Source organism: Loxodonta africana, chromosome 3 (assembly GCF_030014295.1).
Source record: "Loxodonta africana isolate mLoxAfr1 chromosome 3, mLoxAfr1.hap2, whole genome shotgun sequence".
Lineage (NCBI taxonomy): Eukaryota > Metazoa > Chordata > Mammalia > Proboscidea > Elephantidae > Loxodonta > Loxodonta africana.
This window is the reverse complement of record NC_087344.1, coordinates 66,408,273-66,431,490: the sequence shown is the minus strand read 5'-3', so window position 1 is coordinate 66,431,490 and position 23,218 is coordinate 66,408,273. Positions and strand designations below refer to the sequence as shown.

Sequence of the window (23,218 nt, the reverse complement as noted above, 5' to 3'; positions counted from 1 at the left end):
CTCAGAAAGCGTTTAAGGATGAACAAACAAGGGAGTGAGTTAATGCCCACACAGATAATCGAACACTGGCCCTTTGTTGTGTGCCTGATCTGTGCACAGCATGTCATTTGATCTGCATGGCAACCCCATGAGGCAGGTCTGGCTATTATCCCCATTTCTCAGATGAGGCGACTAAAGCCCAGAGTGGTTAGTGGCTTGGGAACGAGGAAAGGTGAGGGCCCGAAGCCTGGGAAATCTAGACTCTTGGGGTTTCTGGACCTGTTGCAGCACGCATTGTCTAGTAAACCAGGTACTTTCCGGGAACTACAGACAGCCCTTGGATGGGGCCCTGCTAGAGCAGCCAGGGCCTCCTGGTGAGCAGGGTGCAGGCCCTGGGTGGGCAGGAGGGCAGAAGACCAGGCAGCCTGGCTGTGAGGCACTGCAGTTTGCAGGAATTCTGCTCCCTGACCTCCCTGTTCCTCTGTGGTTGATCCTCCCAACGACTCTCAGGGCAGATGGGGGTGACTCTCCTCATTGACTGGAGAGGAGACTGAGGTCAGGGAGGAGCCCGAGCCAGCCAGGACCACATGGCAGGGAGGCAGTGGAGGAGGCTGCCCATATGCCTTGGCTGCTGCCTCTGGGCGCTGAGTACAGGCCTGGGCTTGGCTGCCAGGGGAGGGTGGGCAACTGGTTGGTGAGATCAGGAGCTGATCCCAGAGCAAACTGCCCAGCCCTGACTGGAGTCCTGAACTCTGGAGGTGAGGCAACAGAGTTCAAATTCCAGCTGGGCCACTTACTGACTGTGTGAAGTAGGGCACCTGAGTTCTCTGAGCCTTGATTTCCTCATCTGTAAAAATGGGGATAATATTGTTTCTCTTGTAGGGCCTCAGGAGATTGCAGTGCAAGCCTGTCTGTAGAGGAGTGAGCACACAACAGGTGCTCAATGCATGTCAGCCCCTCTCCACCTTCCAGGGAGCTGTTTGGGCCCTGGGGGCTGAGCCGCCCTCCTTTCTCCTGGGACTGGTGTCTCCAGCCAAAAGTTGGGAGTCAGACAGAGGGTCTAAGTGAGGCTCTGAGGTTGCCTTGCTCTGTGTCCTTGGGCAGGTCCTTGCCCTCTCTGAGCCTCAGCATTCTCATCTGGGAAACGGGGGCGGAATCATTCCCCACCCTGTACCCTTGACAATGTGGTTGAGAAGATGAAATGGATGACGGGTGAGTGTGGTTTCTAAATGTAGGTGGTTTTTACGAAAGTAGAAGTAGCTTCTGGTGCCTACTGCTGCTTCTTGCACATGCGGAGGTTCCTGCTGTGGGGAAGGAGAGGAGACCGTGGAGGCGACAGGAGAGAGGTGCCCCTTCCTGGGTCACAGAATGCCTGACATGAGAGTGGGGATGGGAGGAGGCTGGGAGGTGCCGGGCAGGCTGTGGAAGGGAGAGGAGAATGGAATCTGGACCCAGTGGCCTGGGTTTGAATCCTGGCTCAAACGACCAGCTGGGAGGACCTGAACAAGCTTCTCTAGCTCTTGGAGCTTCGCTTTCCTCATCTGCGAAATGGGAGGGATGTTATGAAGAGTCTCTTCTTTGGGTGATGGGGGGATCACCAAGATGGTGTGGTTAATGCACTGGGCATGGGGGCAGGCTGTACAAAGGTCCCATACCTTCCCTTCCTAGGGTCACCTGCCATTTGGAAGGGGAGGTTGGAGAGGGGGAGTGGGATGCTAATGATGGGATTGCAGACAGGGTGGCGGACCTGTGGGAGATGTTCAGGCCTGGATTGAAGGGTTGGGGTTTTGTGGGTTAGCAGTGATCTCCTAAGGGGGGTGATGTCCAAAGTGATGACTGGGGTTGCAGGAAGACAATATCGTTGTTGTTGTGTGCCCACAAATCAATTCTGACTCATACAGACCCTTTAGACCGAGTAGAACTGCTCCATAGGGTTTCCCAGGCTGTAATCTTTAGGGGAGCAGATCGCCAGGTCTTTTCTCCTGTGGGGTGGCTGGTGGTTTCTAACTGCCAACCCTTCAGTGAGCAGCTGAGCGCTTTAACCATTGCATCAACAGGGCTCCTTCAGATAGTGTTAGAATTTCTAAATTCTTCTAAATCATATTTTTTTATTAATTTCTGGAATTTTTTCCATGTATGTTTTATGGTGTTCATGATAAACCAGCAGAATAAGTATGTAAATTAGAAATAAAAATATATAGAGGGGTGTGTTCAAAAAGCTTTACTGACATAGGTGCGTGATCAAAATACCTGAGCCCTCTGGAGTTGGGGCTAGCAGGAGCTCTGAGGTGTTTCGAGGGTAGGGGAGTGGAAAAGAAGGAGGATAGCCCTGGGACACCTAGACTTCAGTCTCCACTCAGTACCTGACTCGCTGTGTGTCCTTAGGTAAGCCACCTAACCTTCCTGAGCTTATAAAACCAGCGTATGGAATGGGGGTTGGGCTTGTCTGATTTTGAGCTTCAGTCCAGATCTCATGGAGGATGGGGTTGACAGGCACCCCGGGGGGCTTGGATCAGATGCTCTCCAGAACCCTCCCAGGTCTGTGTCCCAGAAGCTGGGATTTCAATCCTGTATTTGATGATTTCAGGACCTTGAAGCTCTGGCATGCTTGGATACTGTGACCTAAGATTCTACAATGCCCAGAGCCTGTTGTTATAAAAGGGGGTGCAGAGGAGGGTCTTAGTCACCAGCAAGAGCCCTCAGCCCCTCCCCTCTCCCACCACCTCCCCAAGCTTGACCTTGAACAGTAACAGTTACCGCTATGGGAACCCAGAAGTTCTAAGTGCTCCCTCGGATGTTCCCATTTAGTCCTTGAAATAGCCTTCTAAGGTAGCTACTAATATGGGGAAGAGGAGCCCTGCTGGTGCAGTGGTTAAGTGCTCTGCTGCTAAGTGGAAAAGTCGGAGGTTTGAACTCATGGTTGCTCCGTGGAGAAAGATGTGGCAGTCTGCTTCTGTGAAGATTACAGACTTCGAAACCTTATGGGGCAATTTTTCTCTGTCCTATGAGTCAGAAACGACTCTATGGCACTGGGTTTTTGATAGGGTCTCTATGAGTTAGAATGACTTGACAGCAACAGATTTTCTAGATGTTCCCCATGGCACAGAGAGGCCAAGTAACTTGCCTAAAGTCACACAGCCAGGGAGAGGAAGAACCAAGATTATGAGTTCAAGCTGTCAACTGTAAAGGTCACACCTACCTGGCATCCCATCTCCCCCAGGACCCCTCCCCATAGGCCCCTGACGGCACATCATCAGGGTGGGATGGGTGGTGGTGGAAACTGCATAGTCTCTGGCTGACCAATGCTGTGTTCTTCCCCCAGATCATGAGTGTCTTGTTGCTCATTGAGCACTCAGTGGAGGTGGCTCACGGCAAGGCCTCCTGCAAATTCTCGAAGACAGGCTATCTCAGGATTGGTAGGTCTAGGGGAGGACAGTGGGGGTGCGTGGGGGAGAAGGGTGGGAAGGCAGAGGTGGGGCAGGGGGAAAGTCCTGGCCTGGGGCACACAGGCCACAGCTTCAGGCTCTGCCACTTCTTGGTTGGATGACCCCAGGCAAGTCCTTTCTCCTCTTTGAGCCTCAGGCTTTCCATCTGCAAAATAGGAATAGTCCACCTGTCTCCACCCAAGTCTCAAGGTCGTGAGAGCAGATGGGTTGGCACTTTGCAATCCCAACTATTAAGGGTGACAATAGTACTCCCTGCTTAATCCTATCCATGGCTGCCCATCATGCTAGAATAGAGTCAAAACTCCTCATCGAGGCTTTTCCCTGCACACTCCCCCACTCACCATGCTCCTTCCACAGTGATCACGCTTCAGCCACACAGACCACACCAAGCTCCTCCCTGTCTTGGGGTCCCTCCCCCCCATGCTTCATGGACGACTCCTTGTCACTCAGCTCACAGGTCACCTCCTCAAGAGAGGCCTTCCCCAACCCCACGCTGCCCTCCCACCCTGGCACCCTGAAATGTTCTCTTTATTGTCTTTGTATCCCCTCAAGACTGAGAACTTCCTGAGGGCAGAACCTGGGCTCTGTTCACTATTGTACTCCTACACCAGTGGTTCTCAAAGTGTGGTCTTTGGAGACCAGTAGGGGTGCCCAGGGGCACCTTCAGATCCCTCACAGCTCTCTCTTGTCTTTCAGCTGACCTGCTCTCCAGCTTCCTGCTCATCACTATGCTCTTTATCATCAGCCTGAGCCTGCTGATCGGTGTGGTTAAGGTGAGGACCCGGTTGGGGGAAGGGGAGGTGCAGCCAGGAGCTGGAGAGGGGAAAGGAACCCCAGCTGCCCTCCTGCTGTCCCCTCCTATTCACACCCACTGGCTGGGCAGCACTGACTGTTGAGAGGGTGGGAGGGAGGACTTTTAGGAAGCCCACCTGTACACTGAGACCGTTGTGCTTACCTTAGAACTGTTTCCACATGGGCACTGACTCCTTGGGCTGGGGCCTTGGCTATGTGCTAAAGTACAGGGCTCTGTGAAGGGCCCTGCACAGTGGCTGCTGTCAGTCATTGACACTTTAGCAAGAACTAGTTGGTGACCCACATTCTTTGAAACCACAACTGCGGCAGAGAATTTTGATGGAGCAAAAAGGAGGGGTCATTTTGAGGCATGGGGAGAGGGTAGAAAGTATTGAAATTTGGAATGAGCGAGAGGGTGCTGAAGCAGTGCCCAGTGTAGACACCTCTGGTTCAATTCCGTCCAGTGAGCGTGTGCTGTGTCTAGAGTGAGACCCACACTCTGGAAAGTTCTTGGGGAGCTCATGGCCTGACCGGTGAAGCTAGACCCTCAGAGAGACAGGGACAACCCAGTGCTGCTTCACCCAAGAGGAAGTCGAGGAGAGAGTTGAGACAGACTGTGGCTCAACATCCTGCAAAAGAGGAACAACCTACCCCTTGGCCCCCAGAATGGCAGCCTCGGCCACCAGGGCTGCTTACCACACTCAACATCCCAGGGAGCAGCCGGTGCTGGAGAAGGTCCGGTCACCTAGGCAGTGAGGCTCTCTTCCCCTCTGGGCTTTTCCAAACCCCTTTCCCTCCTCTTGCTCCTAATCAGCTTTCCAGATCCTGGCCCGGTGTCTCCACCTCCAGGGAACCTTCTCTGGTCCTTTCCCACCTGTGAAATGGACCCAAAGCCCTTTCTTATTGGGTTCTTGTGAGTGAATTGAGTCAGGCCTCACTCCTTGAGCCCCTGAAGCATGTATCCCTGTAGATGGCGCTGGTTCCCTTACATGATTGCCTCCTGCAACACCAAGATACAGGGCCTGGGCCTTGGCTTCTCCCTGCCCCCAGAGCGTCACTGAGAGGAAGGCATCGGACCTTGTGGGGTACCCTGAGCTGAGCCAGGATTGGGGGGATGATCTGGGAGAGGGCCACATTATCTGGGGGAGAAGAGAGAGCTGAGGGAGAGTGGACGCATGGGGCGGGGGTCCTCTGGAGGTGTGCAAGGGACACCCTAACAGGGCTAGACCTGCCTTCCAGAACAGGGAGAAGTACCTCCTGCCGTTCCTGTCTCTGCAAGTCATGGACTTCCTCCTGTGCCTGCTCACCCTGCTGGGCTCCTACATCGAGCTGCCTGCCTACCTCAAGTTCGCCTCTCGGAGCCGGACTGTGAGTACCCAGCCCTCTCCCTGCCAGCAGGGCCCAGGCCCAGTCTGGGGAGGTGGGAGGGCCAGGTCACTGAGGTTAGGCGCTTCCTTGGCCACTTCCTAGTTGGTGACCTTGAGCAAGTCCCTGAGCTTCTCCCAACCACCCCAAATTTCTTCATCTGTAAAATGTATCTGTAATTGTATCTCCTCAACGTGTCCTTGTGAAGATTAAACAAGGAAAACATATAGTGAAGGCTTACTTAGCACGTGGTAAAACCCATTGCCGTTGAGTCGATTCTGACTTGTAGCAACTGATTGGACAGAGCAGAGCTGCCCCATAGGGTTTCCAAGACTATCAATCCTTACAGAAGCAGACTGCCACATCTTTCTCCTGCGGAGCGGCTGGTGGGTTCAAACAGGTGATTTGCAGCCCAGCACTTCACCATTGTGCCACCAGGGCTGCTAACCGAAAGGTCGGTGGATCAAACCTACCCAGTGCCTCCTCAGGAGAAAGACCTGGCGATCTGCTCCCATAAAGATCAACTCCTCCAAAAAAACCATTGCTGTCGAGTTGATTCCGACCCAGAGTGACCCTATAGAACAGAGCAGAACTGCTTCATAGGGTTTCCAAGGAGTGGCTCATGAATTTGAACTGCCAACCTTTTGGTTAGCAGCCATAGTTCTTAACGACTGTACCACCAGGGCTCCCCCGTAATGATTACAGCCTAGAAAACCCCGTGGAGCAGTTCTAGTCTGTCACATAGGGTCACTGTGAGTTGAAATCCACTTGATGGCACCCAATAACAACAACAACAGCACCTGGGAAGCACTCAGTAAATGCCCGCTGCATGTGAATTGACTCTACAGGAGAGGGCGAGTGTCCCTGTTGTGCCCAGCCACTGTCTTGTCCCTCCTTTATAACCAAGTTGAAGGAAGGAGTAAAGATGATTAAAGGCAATGGTGAGCATCCACAGTGGGAAGGCCCATGATGGCTGCCACAACCCATGGCTCAGTTCCCCAACAGTTGCTTTGAATATTTCCCCTGACTATTGTCCTTGAGGAGGCTGAGGGGCCATATTGGGGAAGGGCCATGGGCCAGGAGTCACGACTCTCTGGTTCTAGTCCCAGGTCTGCCACCAGCTCTCAGATGAATGTCTTCTCCCTGGGCTGCTGTTTCTTTCTGCACAAAGGAGGGCAGAACTAGAGAGTGGCTGATGTGCCCTGTAGCTAAGACAGTCTCAAGCCGAGGGCCTACTATGTGCTCTGCAGTAACTGGGCTCTCCAGTGGGGTCTAATAGTTGGCCTTTCTTCTTCTTCCTCATCCTTGTCCTCCCAAGGGCCCCTCCAAGGTCCCCCTGATGACCCTGCAGCTGCTGGACTTCTGCCTGAGCATCATGACCCTCTGCAGCTCCTACATGGAAGTGCCCACCTATCTCAACTTCAAGTCCATGAACCACATGGTGAGTCTGGGCAGAGCTCTGCTCCCACTCATTGCTGGGTGGCCTTGAGCAAGTCACTTTACATCTCTGTGCCTCAGTGTTTTAGGTCAGGTTCCCTAAAAGTGGAACCTGGGAGGAGGATTCTTGTTTAAGTGATTTATTGAGGGAGAACTTTCAGGAAGAAACTTGTAAGGGGGTGAGGGGAGCAGGTTAGAGAAAAGGAGGGAGTTAGGCAGAGATGTAGCTTCAGCAAGCAGTCCTACCTGATCCCATAGGGAGCCCTGGTGGGTGAATTACACCACAGAGATAATATTAGTTTTTTTTAGTGCTGTGTTACAAATCACCCCAAAACTTAGTGGTTTACAACAACAAAATTTATTACCTTACGTAGTTTCTGAGGATCAGGAATATGAGAGTGGGTTAGCTGGGTTGTTCTGGCCCAAGGTTTTTCGTGAGACTGCACTCAAGTTGTCATTGGGGCTGCAGACATCTGAAGGCTTGAGTAGGAGAAGGATCAGTTTCCAAGGTTGTTGGCTCTTTGCCTCAGTTCCTCACCATGTGCACCATTAATAGGGCTGCTTGAGTGATCTTACAACATAGTGGCTGGCTTCCCCCTGAGTGCATGATCCAAGGGAGGGGGCACCAATGAGGAAACCCCAATGTCTTTTATGACCTAATCTCAGAATTTGCACACTTACTTCCGCCCTTTCTATTTGTTAGAAGTGAGTCAGTGAGCCTAGCCCATACTCAAGGAAAAGGGAAGTAAGCTCCACATTTTGAAGGGAGGAGTGTCAAAGAATGTGTGGACACATTTTAAAATGGCCACAGAGATTGTCCATCGATCTGTTACTGCCAATGAGCTGTCCCAGGGACAGCTCCCATCAACCAAGGCAGGTGCTCCCATCAACCAAGGCAATCCCCTAGAGAAGGGCACAGGTGTAGTCCACTGGCAGCTGATACCCATCAACCTGGTCAAGAGCACCTGGATGGGGAGCCAATACATCCATTTCACGTGGTTTCCTTACCTGTCAAATGGGGCTAATGCTAGCAACCTGCTTCTAAAGGCAGTTGTGGCCATCGATCAAAGTAATGAATATATTGCACTGTGCTCCTGAGGGTGCTGACCATGGGCTCATTTTTTGTGGAGGTGTGGGTAATCTTCCCTGTGCCTGGAGGCACTGACATGGCTCCCAAATCTGTTGCAGAATTACCTCCCTAGCCAGGAGGGCATGGCTCATAACCAGTTCATCAAGATGATGATCATCTTCTCCATTGCCTTCATCACCGTCCTCATTCTAAAGGTGAGTGGCCGTGTGTGCTAGACTGTTAGAGGGCAGGGAAGTGTGTCCTCTGCTGCTCCTTCCTCCAGTCCTCCCCACACCAGCTCCTTGGACCCCGCCCAGCGTCCTCTGGGACATTCCACCTAGAGAAAGTAGATCTGCAAAGGCTGCACAGGCTCAGGTGTCAGGGACTTAATGCATAACCCAGAGAGGCCTTGACCCAGGGATGGAAAATCGGCTCTGTCTGGAATTAGAATCAGACAGACGTGGGTTTGAATCCCAGCTTAACCCTCATTAGCTGTATCATTGGTTTTCAACAAGTCACTTCTCCTCTCTAGGGCTCATGTTTCGTCTGTAAAATGGACATAATAAATCTTGCTTTGCCCATGTCATAGTTTAACGTGATTCAGGCACCAAAATATAGATGGGACTTGAGGTCATATTAATAGATTAGAAGGAGGGAGGGGAATGGTCTTAGTCTCCTCTAGGTGGTCAGGCCCAGAGGTTGGAGTCCAGTTTCCGGTCAGTTTTTAGAGAGATGGTGATGGACTGGAATGTGAACAGCCTGGAGGGTGAAGAGGCATGAAAATGCTGCTAACTGAGGGATTCAAGGCAACTAGAGCTATTGAGTTTGGAAAAGAGATGGCTCAAGGTGGTGTGATCATTGTCTCTAAATACTCAAAGGACTCTCCTGGGGAAGAGGATTTAGGAGAGTTATGTGGAATTCCAGAGGCCAGACCAGGGCCTGTGTCCTGAAAACCCAGGAAGGCCAAGGTCAACTCAACGGAAGGAAGAGCTTTAAAAAAGTGTTCTTTTCTGGTTATGAAAGCAACATGTGGTCACTGTAGAAATGTCTTTAGAAAACACAAATGAGCGGCAGGAAGACGATAGCCCACCATTCACAACCACTCGGGGACTGTCACAGCCGATGCTTGGGTGTGCTTCCTTCCAGTCTTACCTCTATGCTGGTGGCCCTGAGTCTGCTCTCCTTGCTCCCAACGTCAACCTAGAAATACAGCTTTCTCCTTTTTATTATTGTTGTTAGGTGTGTAGAGTTGATTCTGACTCATAGCAACCCCATGTGACAGAGTAGAAGTGCCCCATAGAGTTTTTTAGGCTGTAAGCTTTATGGGAGCCGATCGCTAGGTCTTTCTCCCACTGGGTGGGTTTGAACTGCCAGCCTTTTTCTTAGCCGTCGAGGGCTTAACTGGTGTGCCACCAGGGCTGCTTTGCTCCTTTTAAACCTCCTCAAAGAACTAACCTAGCAGAAGTGCATTAATGAGTGTGCACTAAGGACTTTCTTGAAGGCTTCATGGGGGCAATCAATGTGTGGTTTACATGCCACATTCTACTGGGGAATAACTCCCCAAGTCCCACCATACAACACCATCTCCTCGTCCCTCTTCTATTTTTTCATCCTCCTTGGGAGGGGATATTCTCTCTCTGCCCCCTCTGTCCCACTGTTCCCCTCCCTAATACTCAATTTTCACTACACCTTCATGCCTATTTTTCTCTGTGCCTATTTTTGTCTGCCCCCATTGTGGGACGCTGTAAAACAAGGGGCCTTCCAGATGACAGATCATGCCCTCCTTATTTAGGAGCCAGTTTCGGGGCTGTCTCTCTTCCTTGAACATGCTCCTTGGGACTGCACGCCTCACCCTGGAAATCTTGTCAGTGTGTTTCTTCTAGACAAGCAAGGTCTTCTTAATTCTGACACCAACTACTAAGAGAAAAGGAAAAATGAATCTCATCTTGACAGATACATATGTGTGTATATATTTCTTCATTTATAAACATGGGAAGATGTTGGGCCCACTGTTTTGTAATCTGCTTTAAAAAAACAATACACCATAAGCAACTCTGAAGAAAACCTTTCCTACCCCCAGAGCTATCTCAAGATGGGTGGGGCCACCTCAGGAGATAGTGAGCTCCCAGTCACCAAGGCAACAAGCAACACCTGCAGGACTATTGCCAGAGAGGCTGGAGGGTAGATGAGAACCCTGAAAAGCACCCGTGCCCTGAGAGCAGGCCCCTGGGTGGTGCAGATGGTTTGTGCTCAGCTACTAACTGAAACCCTGGTGGCATAGTGGTTAAGCGCTACGGCTGCTACCCAAGAGATTGGCAGTTCGAATCTGCCAGGCGCTCCTTGGAAACTCTATGGGGCGGTTCTACTCTGTCCTGTAGGGTCGCTATGAGTCGGAATCGACTCGACGGCAGTGGGTTTGGTTGACTAACTGAAAGGTTGGTGGTTCAAATCCACCCAGCAGTGCCCCATGGAAGAAAGTCCGGGTGATCTATTTCCACAAGATCACAGCCATTGAAAATCCTATGAAGCACAGTTCTACTCTGACACACATGGGGTCTCTATGAGTCAGAAATGACTCAATTGCAACAGGCTTGGTTTTGGTTTTGCACTGAGAGCCTGTAGACAATGAAAGAGGAGGCCCTGTAATGCCTGTGACTGTCAGGGGAGCCCCCTCCCCCAACCACAGTAGGGGAACTGAATAGCAGCAACTGGACACTGCCTTCTGGACTGAGCTGTGCCCGCCTAGGCAATGCCCAGTGTCTGCCCGAGGTCTGTTTGGGTGGTGCGAAGGAGGGCAGTGAAGCACAAACTGACCTGGGCCTTTTTCTAGGTCTACATGTTCAAGTGTGTGTGGAGGTGCTACAAATTCGTGAAGTACATGAACTCGGCCGAGAAGAGGAACAGCTCCAAGATGCTCCAGAAGGTGAGCCTGGTCAAGTCCCAGCTCTGCCATTCACTCACTGTGTAATCTGGGGCAAGTCTGTTTCCCCTGTGGGCTTCAGTTTCTCCACTTGTAAGATGAGGGTAGGTCCTGAAGAAATATGGAGCTCTCTTTTAGCTCTGAGAGTTTAGGATGTTATTCCTTCATTCATTCATTCATTTAATATTGACTGCCCTGATTCTTTGTCAGCCTTGTATCCAGGCCTGGGGGTGCAGAGAAAACTAAGATTCCACCCCATTCTAGAGGAATGTACAGGCCAGGGTGAAGCCAGACACAGAAACCCAGTTACAACTCGATGTGAAGCACAGGGGCTATGGGAACAGAGAGGAGGCACCTGGCCTCATCTGGGGCTTCCTGGTAGAGGTGACACTTGACCATGTTTTAGATGGTCAATCAGTACAAGTTAGCTGGGAAAGGCGAGGGGAGGTCTTCCTGGCACAGGGAATGAGGTTTGCTTAGAAGATTGGATTGGAGAAGTGATGGGAAAAAGTGCAGTTGGTTTAAATAACTGGTGGCTTAGTTGCCCCATCTGTAAAATGGGAATTGTATTAGTTAAGACTTTTGGTTGAAGTGGCAAAAACACACTCCATCTGACTTAAGCAGAATTTATTAGCTTATGGAGCTTCAAAGTCCAAGATAGGTCTGGCTTTAGGCCTGACCAAGTTCTGACACCCGAACATGATCTTATTGTCTCCATCTTTTGACTCTACTTTCCTCAGTGTTAGTTCCGTTTTCAAGCAGCCTTTCTCTCATGGTTGCAAGATAGCTGCCAAAACCACTAGACCGACCTCTCATGCTCTCAGCAACCCCAGCAGAAAAATAAAGTTCCAGGAGTAGTATGGTTGGACTGGCTTGCAGCACATCCCATCCTCAAACCTATGACTATAGCTACAGAAATAGGATTCCACTTGGAGTGGCCATGCCCAGGTCACATGCCCAGCCTCTGGATCTGAGGGATGGGATCAGTTCTTTTGAAACCATATGCTTTCCCAAGGAAAATAAAGCATTATCAAAACAAGGAGAACTTGAGGCTGAATAGGCAAAAGCAAGCATGTCCAGTATGAGGACAGAAAGTGCACTTCATCTCAAGTATGCAATGCCTGGTACAGAGTAAGGACCTGACATATGTTGGATGTCATTGACTCCTTCATATTGCCAGAGGTGGGCGTTGGGTCCCCTGACCCCAGGTTGAGATGTGGATCTTTCTTGCCAGTCCTCAGCTCTTGTCATTCTGTCTCTCCCAGGTGGTCCTGCCATCCTACGAGGAAGCCCTGTCTCTGCCACCCAAGGCTCCAGAGGGGGACCCAGCACCACCCCCCTACTCGGAGGTGTGACTCTCGCCAGGCCCCAGCCCTGGTACTGGGAGGAGTGGAGCCGCCTCATAATCTGCTTCTTTGCTTTGGCGGCCCCTGTGGCCTGGGTAGACCACCCGGCTGACTTCAGGACAATCTGCTTGTGTGCCCCTTGCTGGCCTGTCCTTTCGTGGGGCCTGTAAGATGCTCACAATTAGGTCAACCCTTTTGACTGAATGACTCCTTGGGTCTTTCCAAAATTCAGTCCGACAACACTGGGTTTATTTTGACCAGCTCCGACACTTGTTTAATCAACAGATCATTCTAAATTGAATGAGCTTGGTTAAACAATTGTCAGCTTGACTAGTTTAGCCAAACAATTGACAAATCCAAACCACACTTGTCAATTCTTTAAAATAATTTGGTCAAATAGCCATTGCATTGCTTTGTAAATAGTCAGTTCACACATAGCAATTAAGCTGAGTAATTGTAATCCGTTTCCCTTTATATATATTATATGTACAGTACATATATGTGTGAGTATATATATATATGTATATACTCACACATATAGTCAATTTCTTCAAATAGCTTGCTTAGACAATAATCAATTCAGCCAACCATCAGTCTATTTAGAATAGTCATAAAATTCTGTGGAAAAAAAAAAAATCAAATTAGCCTCCAAATGGTTCAATCTAGTCCAACAACTGGTAGCCCATTCTACTTAATTCAGCACCTCTGAGTCAGTGAATAATTGTCAAGTCGAATGAAAGTTCGGTCAAACAGTTGCCAATCCATCACACAATAGCTCGTTCCAGGAAATAACAGTTGTTTCAATCATCAAACAGTCACCTCAGACATTAGCTGTTTTATTAAAGAGTTGTCACCATTAACAGCCAAACAATTGCTTATTCAGTCACCCTGTGGTCTGTGCAGTCAAATAGCAGTGGGTTCAGTGAAAGGAGGTCAACTCAATCACAAACAAACCCACCAGCCAGGCCATCGATTGCCACTGATTCAGTCATAAACACATCAGTTCTGCCCAATAAACTTGTGGTCAAGCAGAAATTGAGCCCGGAAATAAGACAAATCTGTTTATTGGACTAAATCCACAGGTAAGTTCAGTCAAAACAGGTAAACCCTTTGTGGATGCAGGATGCGGACCCTGCCGTGGGGGCTTGCGTTTGGTGGTGGGAGTAGGACGGTGTGGGCCCCAGTATCCCCCCTCTTGCCTGCTTCCTGAGGGGCCAAGGCCCCTGAGGGAGCTGATCCACGGAGGCAGGCTCTCTGGGGTCTTTGAGGGGGTGCAGAGGGAGAAGGCTGTGCCAGGGGCTCCCTGCTAATACCCCCTTGTGTAATTGCTTAGTGTGGGACAGGAAAGAAGTTTCAATAAAGCAGCAACAAGCTTCTCTCGGGCTGGTGCTATTCTTGAAATATGGCGTAGGCAGGGCTGGCGAGCTGCCTTCTACCTGCATCACCCCAACACACACACACACACACACACACACACACACACACACACACCCCGTGCCCAGACAGTATCATGGCCTGACACCGTTTGTGACCATGAATCACGTACCACGCATTCACCCTGATGTTTCCCAAATCAGGTGTGAGCTGCTTTCACCTGGAGAGCACCCCCCTGGAGCCAGCCCTGCGCTGGGCCCTGGGGATGACTGTAATAGGTCAGATCTGCCTCCGGTTACCCAGGGTCTGGGGTTGGGGAGACAGGCCCATAAGCAAGTATAATAGCCCGTGGCCAACTCCATGATAGGGAAGTCTGGGGGCTGTGGGGGCACAGAGGACATAAGGGCCAGAGAAGGCTTCCTGAGGGGGGTTTCACCAAGCCGAGTCTAAAGGATGAGTAGGCAGCAGCAAGCAAAGAGGGGAAGAATGTTCTAGGCCAAAGGTGGTGGGTGTGTAAGGCCTTCAGGGAGGTGGGAGGGAAGCAGGTTGGCAGCTTAGTGTGGCTGCAAGTAGGAGGGGGTGGGAGAAGAGGCTGGTGAGCCTCTGGGGCTGAGGCATGAAGGGCCTTTGCATACACTGGGGATTTTTGGCTGCAAGCCCCGCTGGCTAATTCCAGCCAAGTTGGGTGTTTTTAGGAAGGGAATGATTGCAAGAAGCAGAAACCTTAGAGAAACAAGTTTATGGGGGTGGGGGTGGGGAAATGGTGGTGGTGTTTCTTGGCTCACATAAATGAAAAGTCCAGGGATTCTGGCTTCAGGCATGGTTGGATCCAGGGCTCAAATGCTATCTCTCCATTTCTTGTCATTTTTCTCCTGGGGCTGCCAAACTGCTGAAGATTTACCACTAAGCTGTACTCTGCTTGAGAATGCAGTCAGCAGAGAGCCAAGGGCAGTGTGAGTTGAGCTCTGTCACTGGCACCAAAGGAGATGTAGTAGAGCCTTGAATGCCATGCCAAGGAACATGGAGTCTATCCTGGGGCAATGGAGTCTTTGAAGGGTTTTGGAGAGGGGAATGACTGGGCCAGGTTTGTGTTTTAGAAAGGAAGAGACCAGAGACAGGGACTCAGAAGGCTGGTGCAGTTGTCCTTTGGGGAAGGGGAGGAAGAAGGTGAGGGATTCGAGAAGCGTTGTTAACTTTCTGGTGTTATCAACTTTTTGGGGGGATGGCAAATTCTTCACAGATTTTATTTGCTCCTTTTCGAATCCCCAAGTAATTGATTAAACCTGAATCTAACAGAGATGAAAAGAGATTTCCCACTCCATCCATTCACACATGAGGGAATCGAGGCCCAGAGACATCAAGTGACTTTCTTGAGGTCATGCAGGGATTCAACCAAAGGCCGTTTAGTCCACTCCAAGCGGAGACTGATGAGAGAGGATGGGTCCCCAGGCTGGGTGAGCCATCAATTCTCGTGAAGACCTATATGTGGAGGTCCACTACCCCGCTGAGGGGGCCCCACCAAGTGAGGATTAGGAGCAGAGGTCATGGGAGGAGAGGTATCATCTTGTCCTCACCAAGGGGGACCAAGGAAACCCTAAAGAAGCTGATGTGACTCCCCGTCCTTCTCCTCTCCCCAGCCCTGGCCTGGAGCCGAGGAACAGGCTGAGATGTATAGGGGGATTGTGCCCTGTGGCCAGGTGGGTTGGAAGGGGGCCGCCGAGGAGCAGGAAATAGTTGGGTTTAGGGAAGTCCGCGGGGCCTGGCCAAGCCAAGCGGCAGCGATCGGCTGGGCAGCCTCGTCGCAGCCCTATCAATGCCCCATTTGAGGCTTAGACAGGGGTCCTTTGACAGGGACTGGGCGGTTTGGACCCACTGAAGGGGCCTGTCTGAGCTGGGTGCTGGAAAGGAGCTGGCCCCAGGAAAAAGGGGGCTAGGCAGGGCCGGCCAGGGTGGTGGGGCGGGGGCTGGGCCAGACAGGCTGTCTCCGACAGGGAAGGGAGTCCGCAAAATCAGACCTGGGGTCGCCAGCCAAGAACCTCACTCTTCTCCGGGTCTGTGATCATACTAGGAATGGCCCTGTAAACGGATAGAGACTCGAGTGTGTCATCTGAGGGAGCCCTCCCGAAGGCCCCCGTGGCAGGGGTTATTCCTGAGTTCAAGGAGGGGAACATACTGGCCCCAGTCACCCACAGATCAAGTTGCAGAGCTGGGGTTTCACTCCTATAGGCCTGATTGGAGCCTCAGCTCATTCCGCTATACTTCCCGGACAACCTCACCCTTGCTCTAGGGACCCTCCTCCTCAAGAAGCCCTCATTTCACTCCTGTTGACATATTGGGGGAGGTCTTGGGGGCAGCAGGGAGTTTTTAGGTGTTACACGCCCCTGGAGCTAGTCACAGAGCCTGGGAGTTTGGACCAGAAGGGACCTCAGAGGCTGCTGGTTTCATCCCTTCTGGATGTGACCTCCTGATGGAGGCCATGTCACCTTGGCTTGCACGCCCCCGCTGATGGGGAACTCCTCCCTTTCAAGACTGTCCCTTCGATCCTACTATAGCTCCGACGGTCACCGAGTACTTCCTCCTCCTACTGAGCTGAGGTCTTTTTTTTAAAAAATGGGTTTTAACCTCTGGCTTTGAGTGTTCCACATCCACTCCCTATACCCCATGGTGGCACACACAAGGGGAGAATTATCCAGGGTCCATCTTAAGTCATTGGGAGCCATCTTACAATCCTGCCTCCCGCAGATGGTATAGCAAGGTCTAGAGTGAGGGAGAAGAGTAGAAAAGGGAGAGGGATGGACAAGGAAATACAGCACTTTTCAGTTTAAGGAAAGCTGCTTCAGGGTCAATGTGGGAAGAACTAGGTGCTAACTGAAATAAATACAGCCAGGATGGTTGCCCTCGTATGTATGTTCCGTGGCATTTCGGAAAGCGCACCCTACAGGCCCTCCCCTCTGTGGTGCCTTCAGCAATGCAGGACAGCGGGGAAGAGCCCCCAAGTGGCGATCAGCCTGCTGGGAGCAAGGCCTGGCCCTGCTCTATCACGGAGTGACCGTGGACACCTGAAGAATGTTCCAGTGTCAAGATCGTCTTCATCAGGACATCCAACCCTGGGAAAGTATAACCCTGTCCCCTCCTCCTTTTCCAAGAGATTCCTGATAGTCTCCCCAGGTTGCACAGTAACTGTCCTGCCACTGTCCTTGCTCTTCACTTGGCCCATCTGAGGTGCTTTAAAAAACTTTCCCAAAGCCCTCTGGTAGGAATGTAGCTCCACTGATGTGTAAAATTTAGCAACGTGGCCCTGTCAAGGTCAAGGCTGATCATGTCTGTGTTGTGAGCCATGAGTTCTCAGAGGTGGGATCGGGGATGCCCTCAGGCGGCAGTCCCCTCTGACATGCGGACATGTCTCCAGTCTTTGCCCAGGCAGTTTCTCTGCTTTGAGTGTCCTCCTGCCTTGAATATCCTGTCTCACACACGGAGCAGAGGAAGCTACAAGACAAAGGTCCTGTCTGACCATCTGAGCCACTGGGGCGGCAGCAAAGCTGCCCCTAGGTGGACTGTCTTTATTTAGACAGGAGTAGGGCCCAGCTGTGGCTTCCTATGAGTCTGCTGCGCATGGGAACACTCTTGATGGCTAATTAGGGAGGCTTCCTCCTGGACTCTCGGGAGAGGCTGGAATGTGAGTGCTGGCTCCTGGAGAGCCCATCTGGTGGGCAGCAGCAAGGGCCCATGGCCGCAGAGACACACAGGAGCTGCTTCTTACACCACTGTAGAGGGGCTGATGCCACCCAGAGACCCAAGCCAGGCCCATTGGTTGGTCCTCCCTGGGAATTGCTTTTACTAACACTTCGAAATATTTCATTGCAAACTGGAGGCCTTCCCAGGGTGCCTGATTGGACAGGAATCTTTGGTTTCCCTGAAAGTCAGGCATGGGAGCAGTCCCTGACTGATAGCCAGGAAGAGAACGGAGGCCTTATTCCTAGAGCCATTAAGGAACTGAATTCTACCAACCATTATGTGAGCTTGAAAGAGGACCCTGAGCTTCAGAAAGGAAGGTAGCCCAGATGACACCTTGATTTCAGCCTCTGAGACCATGATCAGAGAATCCAGCTCCGTTGTGCCCAGACCTCTGACCCACAGAAACAGTGAGTTAAATTTTTGCTATTTTAAGTGGCTAAGTTTGTGTTAATTTGTTACACAACAATAGAAAACTAGTACACTTCCCAATTTGGAGAAAGTTTTATTTTTCCCTCCTTAAGTTTCCAAATGGCAGCAACAACAATCCTGAGTGCTTTAAGTCTTGGTCAGAGTAGATCGAGAGATTGGAAACTGACTGATGAAATAGTGAACTAACCACTAAGTCTGCGCATTTCACGTGCTTTTCTCATGTCTCCAGTGGTTCTGTTTTGAGGTTGGGGGAGAATAACAGGGATTTCAGGAAGCGTGAATAAAGGTTCGAGATTCAGAGGTAGAATTCTCACCTTTTTTATGTGGGAGACGGGGTTCCATTCCCGGTCAGTGCACCTCATGTGCAGCTACCACCCTTCTGTCATTGGAGGCTTGTGTTTTGCTGTGATGCCGAACAGGTTACAACGGAACTTCCAGACTGAGACAGACTAGGCTAGGCAGACAGGCCTGGTGATCTACTTCTGACATCAGTCAATGATCACAATGGTCCGATCCACAGCTGATCATGGGGACGGCACAGGACTGGACAGCATTTTGTTCTCATATGCCTAGGGTCACTATGAGTCAGTGTCCAATTCAATGGCAACTAACAACAAGAGTATGGAAGAAAAGGGGAGGAAATATAATCTGTTCTGCTGCCTAGAAGATTAGGTTCAATTCAGAGCTCAAGTCTTTAAGACAGAAAGAGACAAAAGGAAATGCCTTTGGGAGCAGGTACCAGGACGATAAGGGGCTGAAATCCATGTGTACTGGGGATGGTTGTAGGAAATGAGGCTGTTCTCATTAGGGAAGAGTGGACTCAGTGGGGCCAGGACCATGATGTTCAGGTTGCTGAACATGGTACTACAGGGGGCTTGCTCACATTCAGAGCTGGATAAAGATGGGATGCAATACTTTGAGGGGTATTGAGCTCTCAGTCTGTGAAGTGTTCCACCATAGGCTGGACAACAGCTTTTCAAAGATAGAGAGAGACTTGATGCCTCTTATGGGAGGTTGCATGAGATCTGGCTTAGCTACATCAGAACCACCTGAACAGCTGAGAGATATAAATACACTGGGTCTCGAATGGAGCCTGAGAGTCTGTATTTTTCATTTGAAAAGGCTTGTTGTTTTTAGGTCCCATCGAGTCAGTTCCAACTCGTAGTGATCCTATGCACAACAGAATAAAACACTGCCTGGTCCTGCGCCATCCTCACAATGTTTGTTATACTTGAGCCCATTCTTGTAGCGACTGTGTCAATCCATCTTGTTGAAGGTCTTCCTCTTTTTCGCTGACCTTCTACTTTACCAAGCCTGATGTCCTTCTCCAAGGACTGATCCTTCCTGATAACAAAGTATGTAAGATGTAGTCTCTCCATGCTTGCTTCTGAGGAGCATTCTGGCTGCACTTCTTCCAAGACAGATTTCTTCGTTCTTTTGGCAGTCCATGGTATATTCAGAATTCTTCGCAAACACCATAATTCAAAGGCATCAATTCTTCTTTGGTCTCTCCTATTCATTGTCCAGCTTTCACACACATATGAGGCAACTGAAAACACCATGGCTTGGATCAGGCGCACCTTAGTCTTCAAGGTGACATCTTTGCTTTTTAACACTTTAAAGAGGTCTTTGAAAAGCCTTAACAAAAATTTATCAACAGTTTGAGAATGATAGAAGGAAATATAAAACAGAGAATAACTTGCAAATGGATCTAGATGAAGGTACTTCTTGGAGTCCCCGTGGCCCCAGTGTGGAATGGAATGAACTGCAACTGGTGGTGGATGGAACCTGTGAATCTAACGGGATAGTTACTCCTGTGATTAGGTTATGTTTTATGGCAGAGTTGACTTTAAGAGTGGGGGATTATTCTTGGTGAGGCTGACCTAATCAGCTGAGCTCTTAAAAAGGACTGGGCTCTTCCTGAAGAGGGAGGGTTTGAAACAGGAAAATTTGAAGCATGAGAGGGTTTATGGAGGGGGCCACATGGCAAGGAACTGTGGTCAGCCTCTAGAGCTGGTAGCAGTCCCTGACTGATAGCCAGGAAGAGAACAGAGGCCTTATTTCTACGGCCATTAAGGAACTGAATTTTGCCAACTGTTAGGTGGCCCCAGCTGGACCCAGGCTCCTGCCTTCTTAGCTTTCAGCCCACCCCACCTGTCAGTGGCCAGCCAGCTCTCCTTCCCTCACCCTCAGCAGGACCCTAAACATGCCCTTGCTTTAGACTCCCACAGGGAGTTGAGAAAGCTTTGTCTTAGTTTGAGTTCCCCCAAAGGAGGTCCTGAGACAAGGCCTTCAGTGTAAGTAATTTCTTTGAGGAGTGATCCCAAGAAACACAAGTGAAAGGAGAAGTGAGACAGAGAAGGGAAAAAAGCCAAAATAAAGTGTGTAAATGAGCAGGTCACCACTGCTCTGGGCATCTGGGGCTCACACCCATTTGGGGGCCCTCTGAGGAACCATGAGGATTACATCTCAGAATTGTCCAGTGGGAGATGGAGAAACTGGAGTATTTACCCACAGCTCCCATTGCTTGTTGGTTGAGGGTTGCCCCTGGGGACTTTAAATTCCCAGGCTGCCTTGCTCACCGTCATTGTGAGTGAGAACCACACACTGCAGCTGTAGGTGAACCCAGAGGGCCATGGGACGTGCCATCAGAAGTATCTGCTATAGTTCCCAGTGCTACACCCATGCCCTCTCCTCCAAATGCTCATTTCCTGTTCCAGGGTGACTGACAGTAGTAGCCGTCCCCCAAGAAAAGCTCCACCACCTGCTGCTAGGGGTGTGGGCTGACCCTGAGGGCCTGAGAAGGCACCAACACTGGTGGAATATGTATTTTTAATAATACCTCCAGGTGAATAGCATGATGTCCAGGCTAGAATACAGTGGTCTAGATGACCTTTGAGATTCCCTCAGAGCCTAAGACGCCAAGTTTTATATTTCCTCAAAATAAAACGGAGAACCAAACCAAATCAAACTGAAAAAAAACCAAACCTGTTGCCATGAAGTTGATTCCAACTCATAGTGACCCCACAGGCCAGAGTAGAACTGCCCCACAGTATTTCCAAGGAGCAGCTGGTGAATTTGAACTGTCGGCCATTTGGTTAGCAGCCAAGCTCTTAACCACTGCCCACCAGGGCTCCCAAAATAAAATGAGTAGCCATTTGCTGAACATTAACTACGATGACAGTATTCTATGGTAAAACGTATGGATAACAACAGAACTTTGTCTTTGGAGTTAGTGTTCAATAAGTGGTTTTTCATCTTAGCAGCAAGAAAGCAGCAGTTAAAAAACCAAACAATGTGTTGCACAGGGCAAATCTGCTGCAAAAGACGTCTTTAAATATCCAAAAGCAAAGATGTTGCTTTGATGACTAAGGTGCACTTGAGGTCATTGACTTTTCAATCACCTCATATGCACGTGAAAATTGGACAATGAAAAAAGAAGACAGAAGAAGAGTTGATGCACTTGAATTGTGATGTTGGTGAAAAATGCTGAATACAATGTGGACGAACAAATGAGTCTTAGAAGAAATACAACCAGAATGCCCCTTAGAAGTGAGGATGGTGAGATTTCAGTTCGCTTACTTTGGACACGTCATCAGGAAAGATCAACTGCTAAAAAAAGACATCATGTTTGGTAAAGTAGAGGGTTAGTGAAAACGAAGGAAACCCTCAATGTGATGGATTAACACAATATCCACCAGAGCGGGCTTGAACATATCAATGATCATGAAGATGGCCCGGGACCGGGTAACATTTTGTTCTGTTACACATACTGTTGCCGTGAGTTGAAGCTGACTCAGTGACAACTAACACCCTCAACTCCAATAATGTGCTAGTGCAGAGGGTAGGCAGAGTCTCCGACTTCGAGGCCCTCATCGTCTCGTGGGGCCAGAGTCAGTGAAGCAAATAAGTAAAAGCGAACACGAAACCTGCTTCAATTAAGGAAAGAAAAGGTGCTATGAGAAGACTGAGGAGGGGGTGACCCATTCTGTGGTGGAGAAAGGCTTCTGAGTTGGTTCTCCTTTGTTTTTCTACATCCTTTTGTCGTTGTTTACATTCTTTTTTAATTGTTGTAAAAAATATATATAGTACAACGTTTGCCAATTCACCCTTTTTCAGGTACACAACTCAGTGACATCAATTACTTTAATCCTGTTGTGGAACCATCACCTATAATCTTTGCCAAATTTCTCACCACCATAAACAGAAACTCACGGCTTCCCAAACAGTGGCTCCCCCTTTTCCCCTCCCTCCCACCCCTGTTCACCACTCTGAATTGGTTCTTAAAGAATGAGCAGAGGTTTGGTGGCCACATAAGGGGGAGGGCATCCAGGAAGTGAGAATGGCATATGTGAAGCTCAGAGGTGAGAAGTTTGATATGACTAAGTGTGTGTATGTATTTTTGTGCATGTGTGTGTATGCGCGCACGCAAGAGAGAGAAAGACAGAGAGAGAGAGAGCGCCTGACAATGGGTTGGAAAAGGTGGTAAAAAAAGATTGTGAAGAGACTTGGATGCCCAGCTAAGTTTGTATTTTGATCTACAGGTGGTATAGGGCCAAGGGAAGCCCTTTTCACTTGGGAAGGTGGTGGAGACTCACTGCTCCCTAAATACGCATGTGCTGTCCCCTGGGCATCTGGGTGGAGTTGCCTGATGGGTAAACCTTATCTGAGGCTGTTAACAGTGGGTGTGCTTTCTCCTGCTCTTGTTCTCTCTGGAAACAAAGGACTTGGAGATAGTAAGATAGCAAGAGGGAGGTAGCTTTGGAAGGCACTGTGCAGGAGACAGAAATAAGCCCTTGTGTTCAGCATTGTGATTTGGAAGCTTATTTGTTACTGCAACTTTGCCTGTCCTATCCTGACTAATATAACAAGGCATTGTGAAAATCATCATCATGGATGTAGCGTGTCTACTCCGTGCAGGTGTTTTACATTCATCACGTTTCATTCTCAGAACCATCCTGTGACATTGGCATTAGGACCCCAGCTTTATAGACGTGAAACAGAAGGGCAGACGTGAAGGGGTTTACCTGAAGCCACCACAGCTGATCGGTGACAGAACAGGGAATCAAACCCAGCTCTCACCAAAACCAGAGTCTCTCACTTCGGGGGATTCCTCAGAGTCTGGTACACATGCCATTGGCTGAACGTGAGATACATTTTGGTGATATGTGGACATAAAAATTTAATTAGTTCTGAATTTATTTAAATATGTATTGGAATAAATATAGAAAGTGCACATCGAACCAGTGATTTCAAGGCTATTATTTCTTAAATTATTAAAAAAAAAAAAAAGTGACCTACACCAGTGGTCAGAGCAGCACTATTC

At 49.8% G+C, this 23,218-nt stretch overlaps 2 protein-coding genes across 7 annotated transcripts in view; both read left to right on the top strand.

Moving 5' to 3' along the window:
* The window catches only part of LAPTM5 (lysosomal protein transmembrane 5), a 28,349-nt gene extending 14,619 nt beyond the window's left edge, over positions 1–13,730 (top strand). The window contains exons 2-8 of the mRNA XM_064281597.1: positions 3,302–3,395; positions 4,122–4,198; positions 5,457–5,585; positions 6,901–7,023; positions 8,208–8,303; positions 10,919–11,011; positions 12,274–13,730. Coding sequence (XP_064137667.1) covers positions 3,302–3,395; positions 4,122–4,198; positions 5,457–5,585; positions 6,901–7,023; positions 8,208–8,303; positions 10,919–11,011; positions 12,274–12,363 — 702 coding nt within the window. The 3' untranslated portion in view covers positions 12,364–13,730. The remainder of the gene's footprint in view (positions 1–3,301; positions 3,396–4,121; positions 4,199–5,456; positions 5,586–6,900; positions 7,024–8,207; positions 8,304–10,918; positions 11,012–12,273) is intronic.
* A 119-nt stretch (positions 13,731–13,849) lies between these two features.
* MATN1 (matrilin 1) overlaps positions 13,850–23,218 on the top strand; it is a 32,653-nt gene continuing 23,284 nt past the window's right edge. For all 6 annotated transcript variants that reach the window (XR_002787051.2, XR_010321357.1, XR_010321356.1 and 3 more), the window contains exon 1: positions 13,850–17,870. The gene's annotated coding sequence lies outside the window, so the exon portion shown is untranslated. The remainder of the gene's footprint in view (positions 17,871–23,218) is intronic.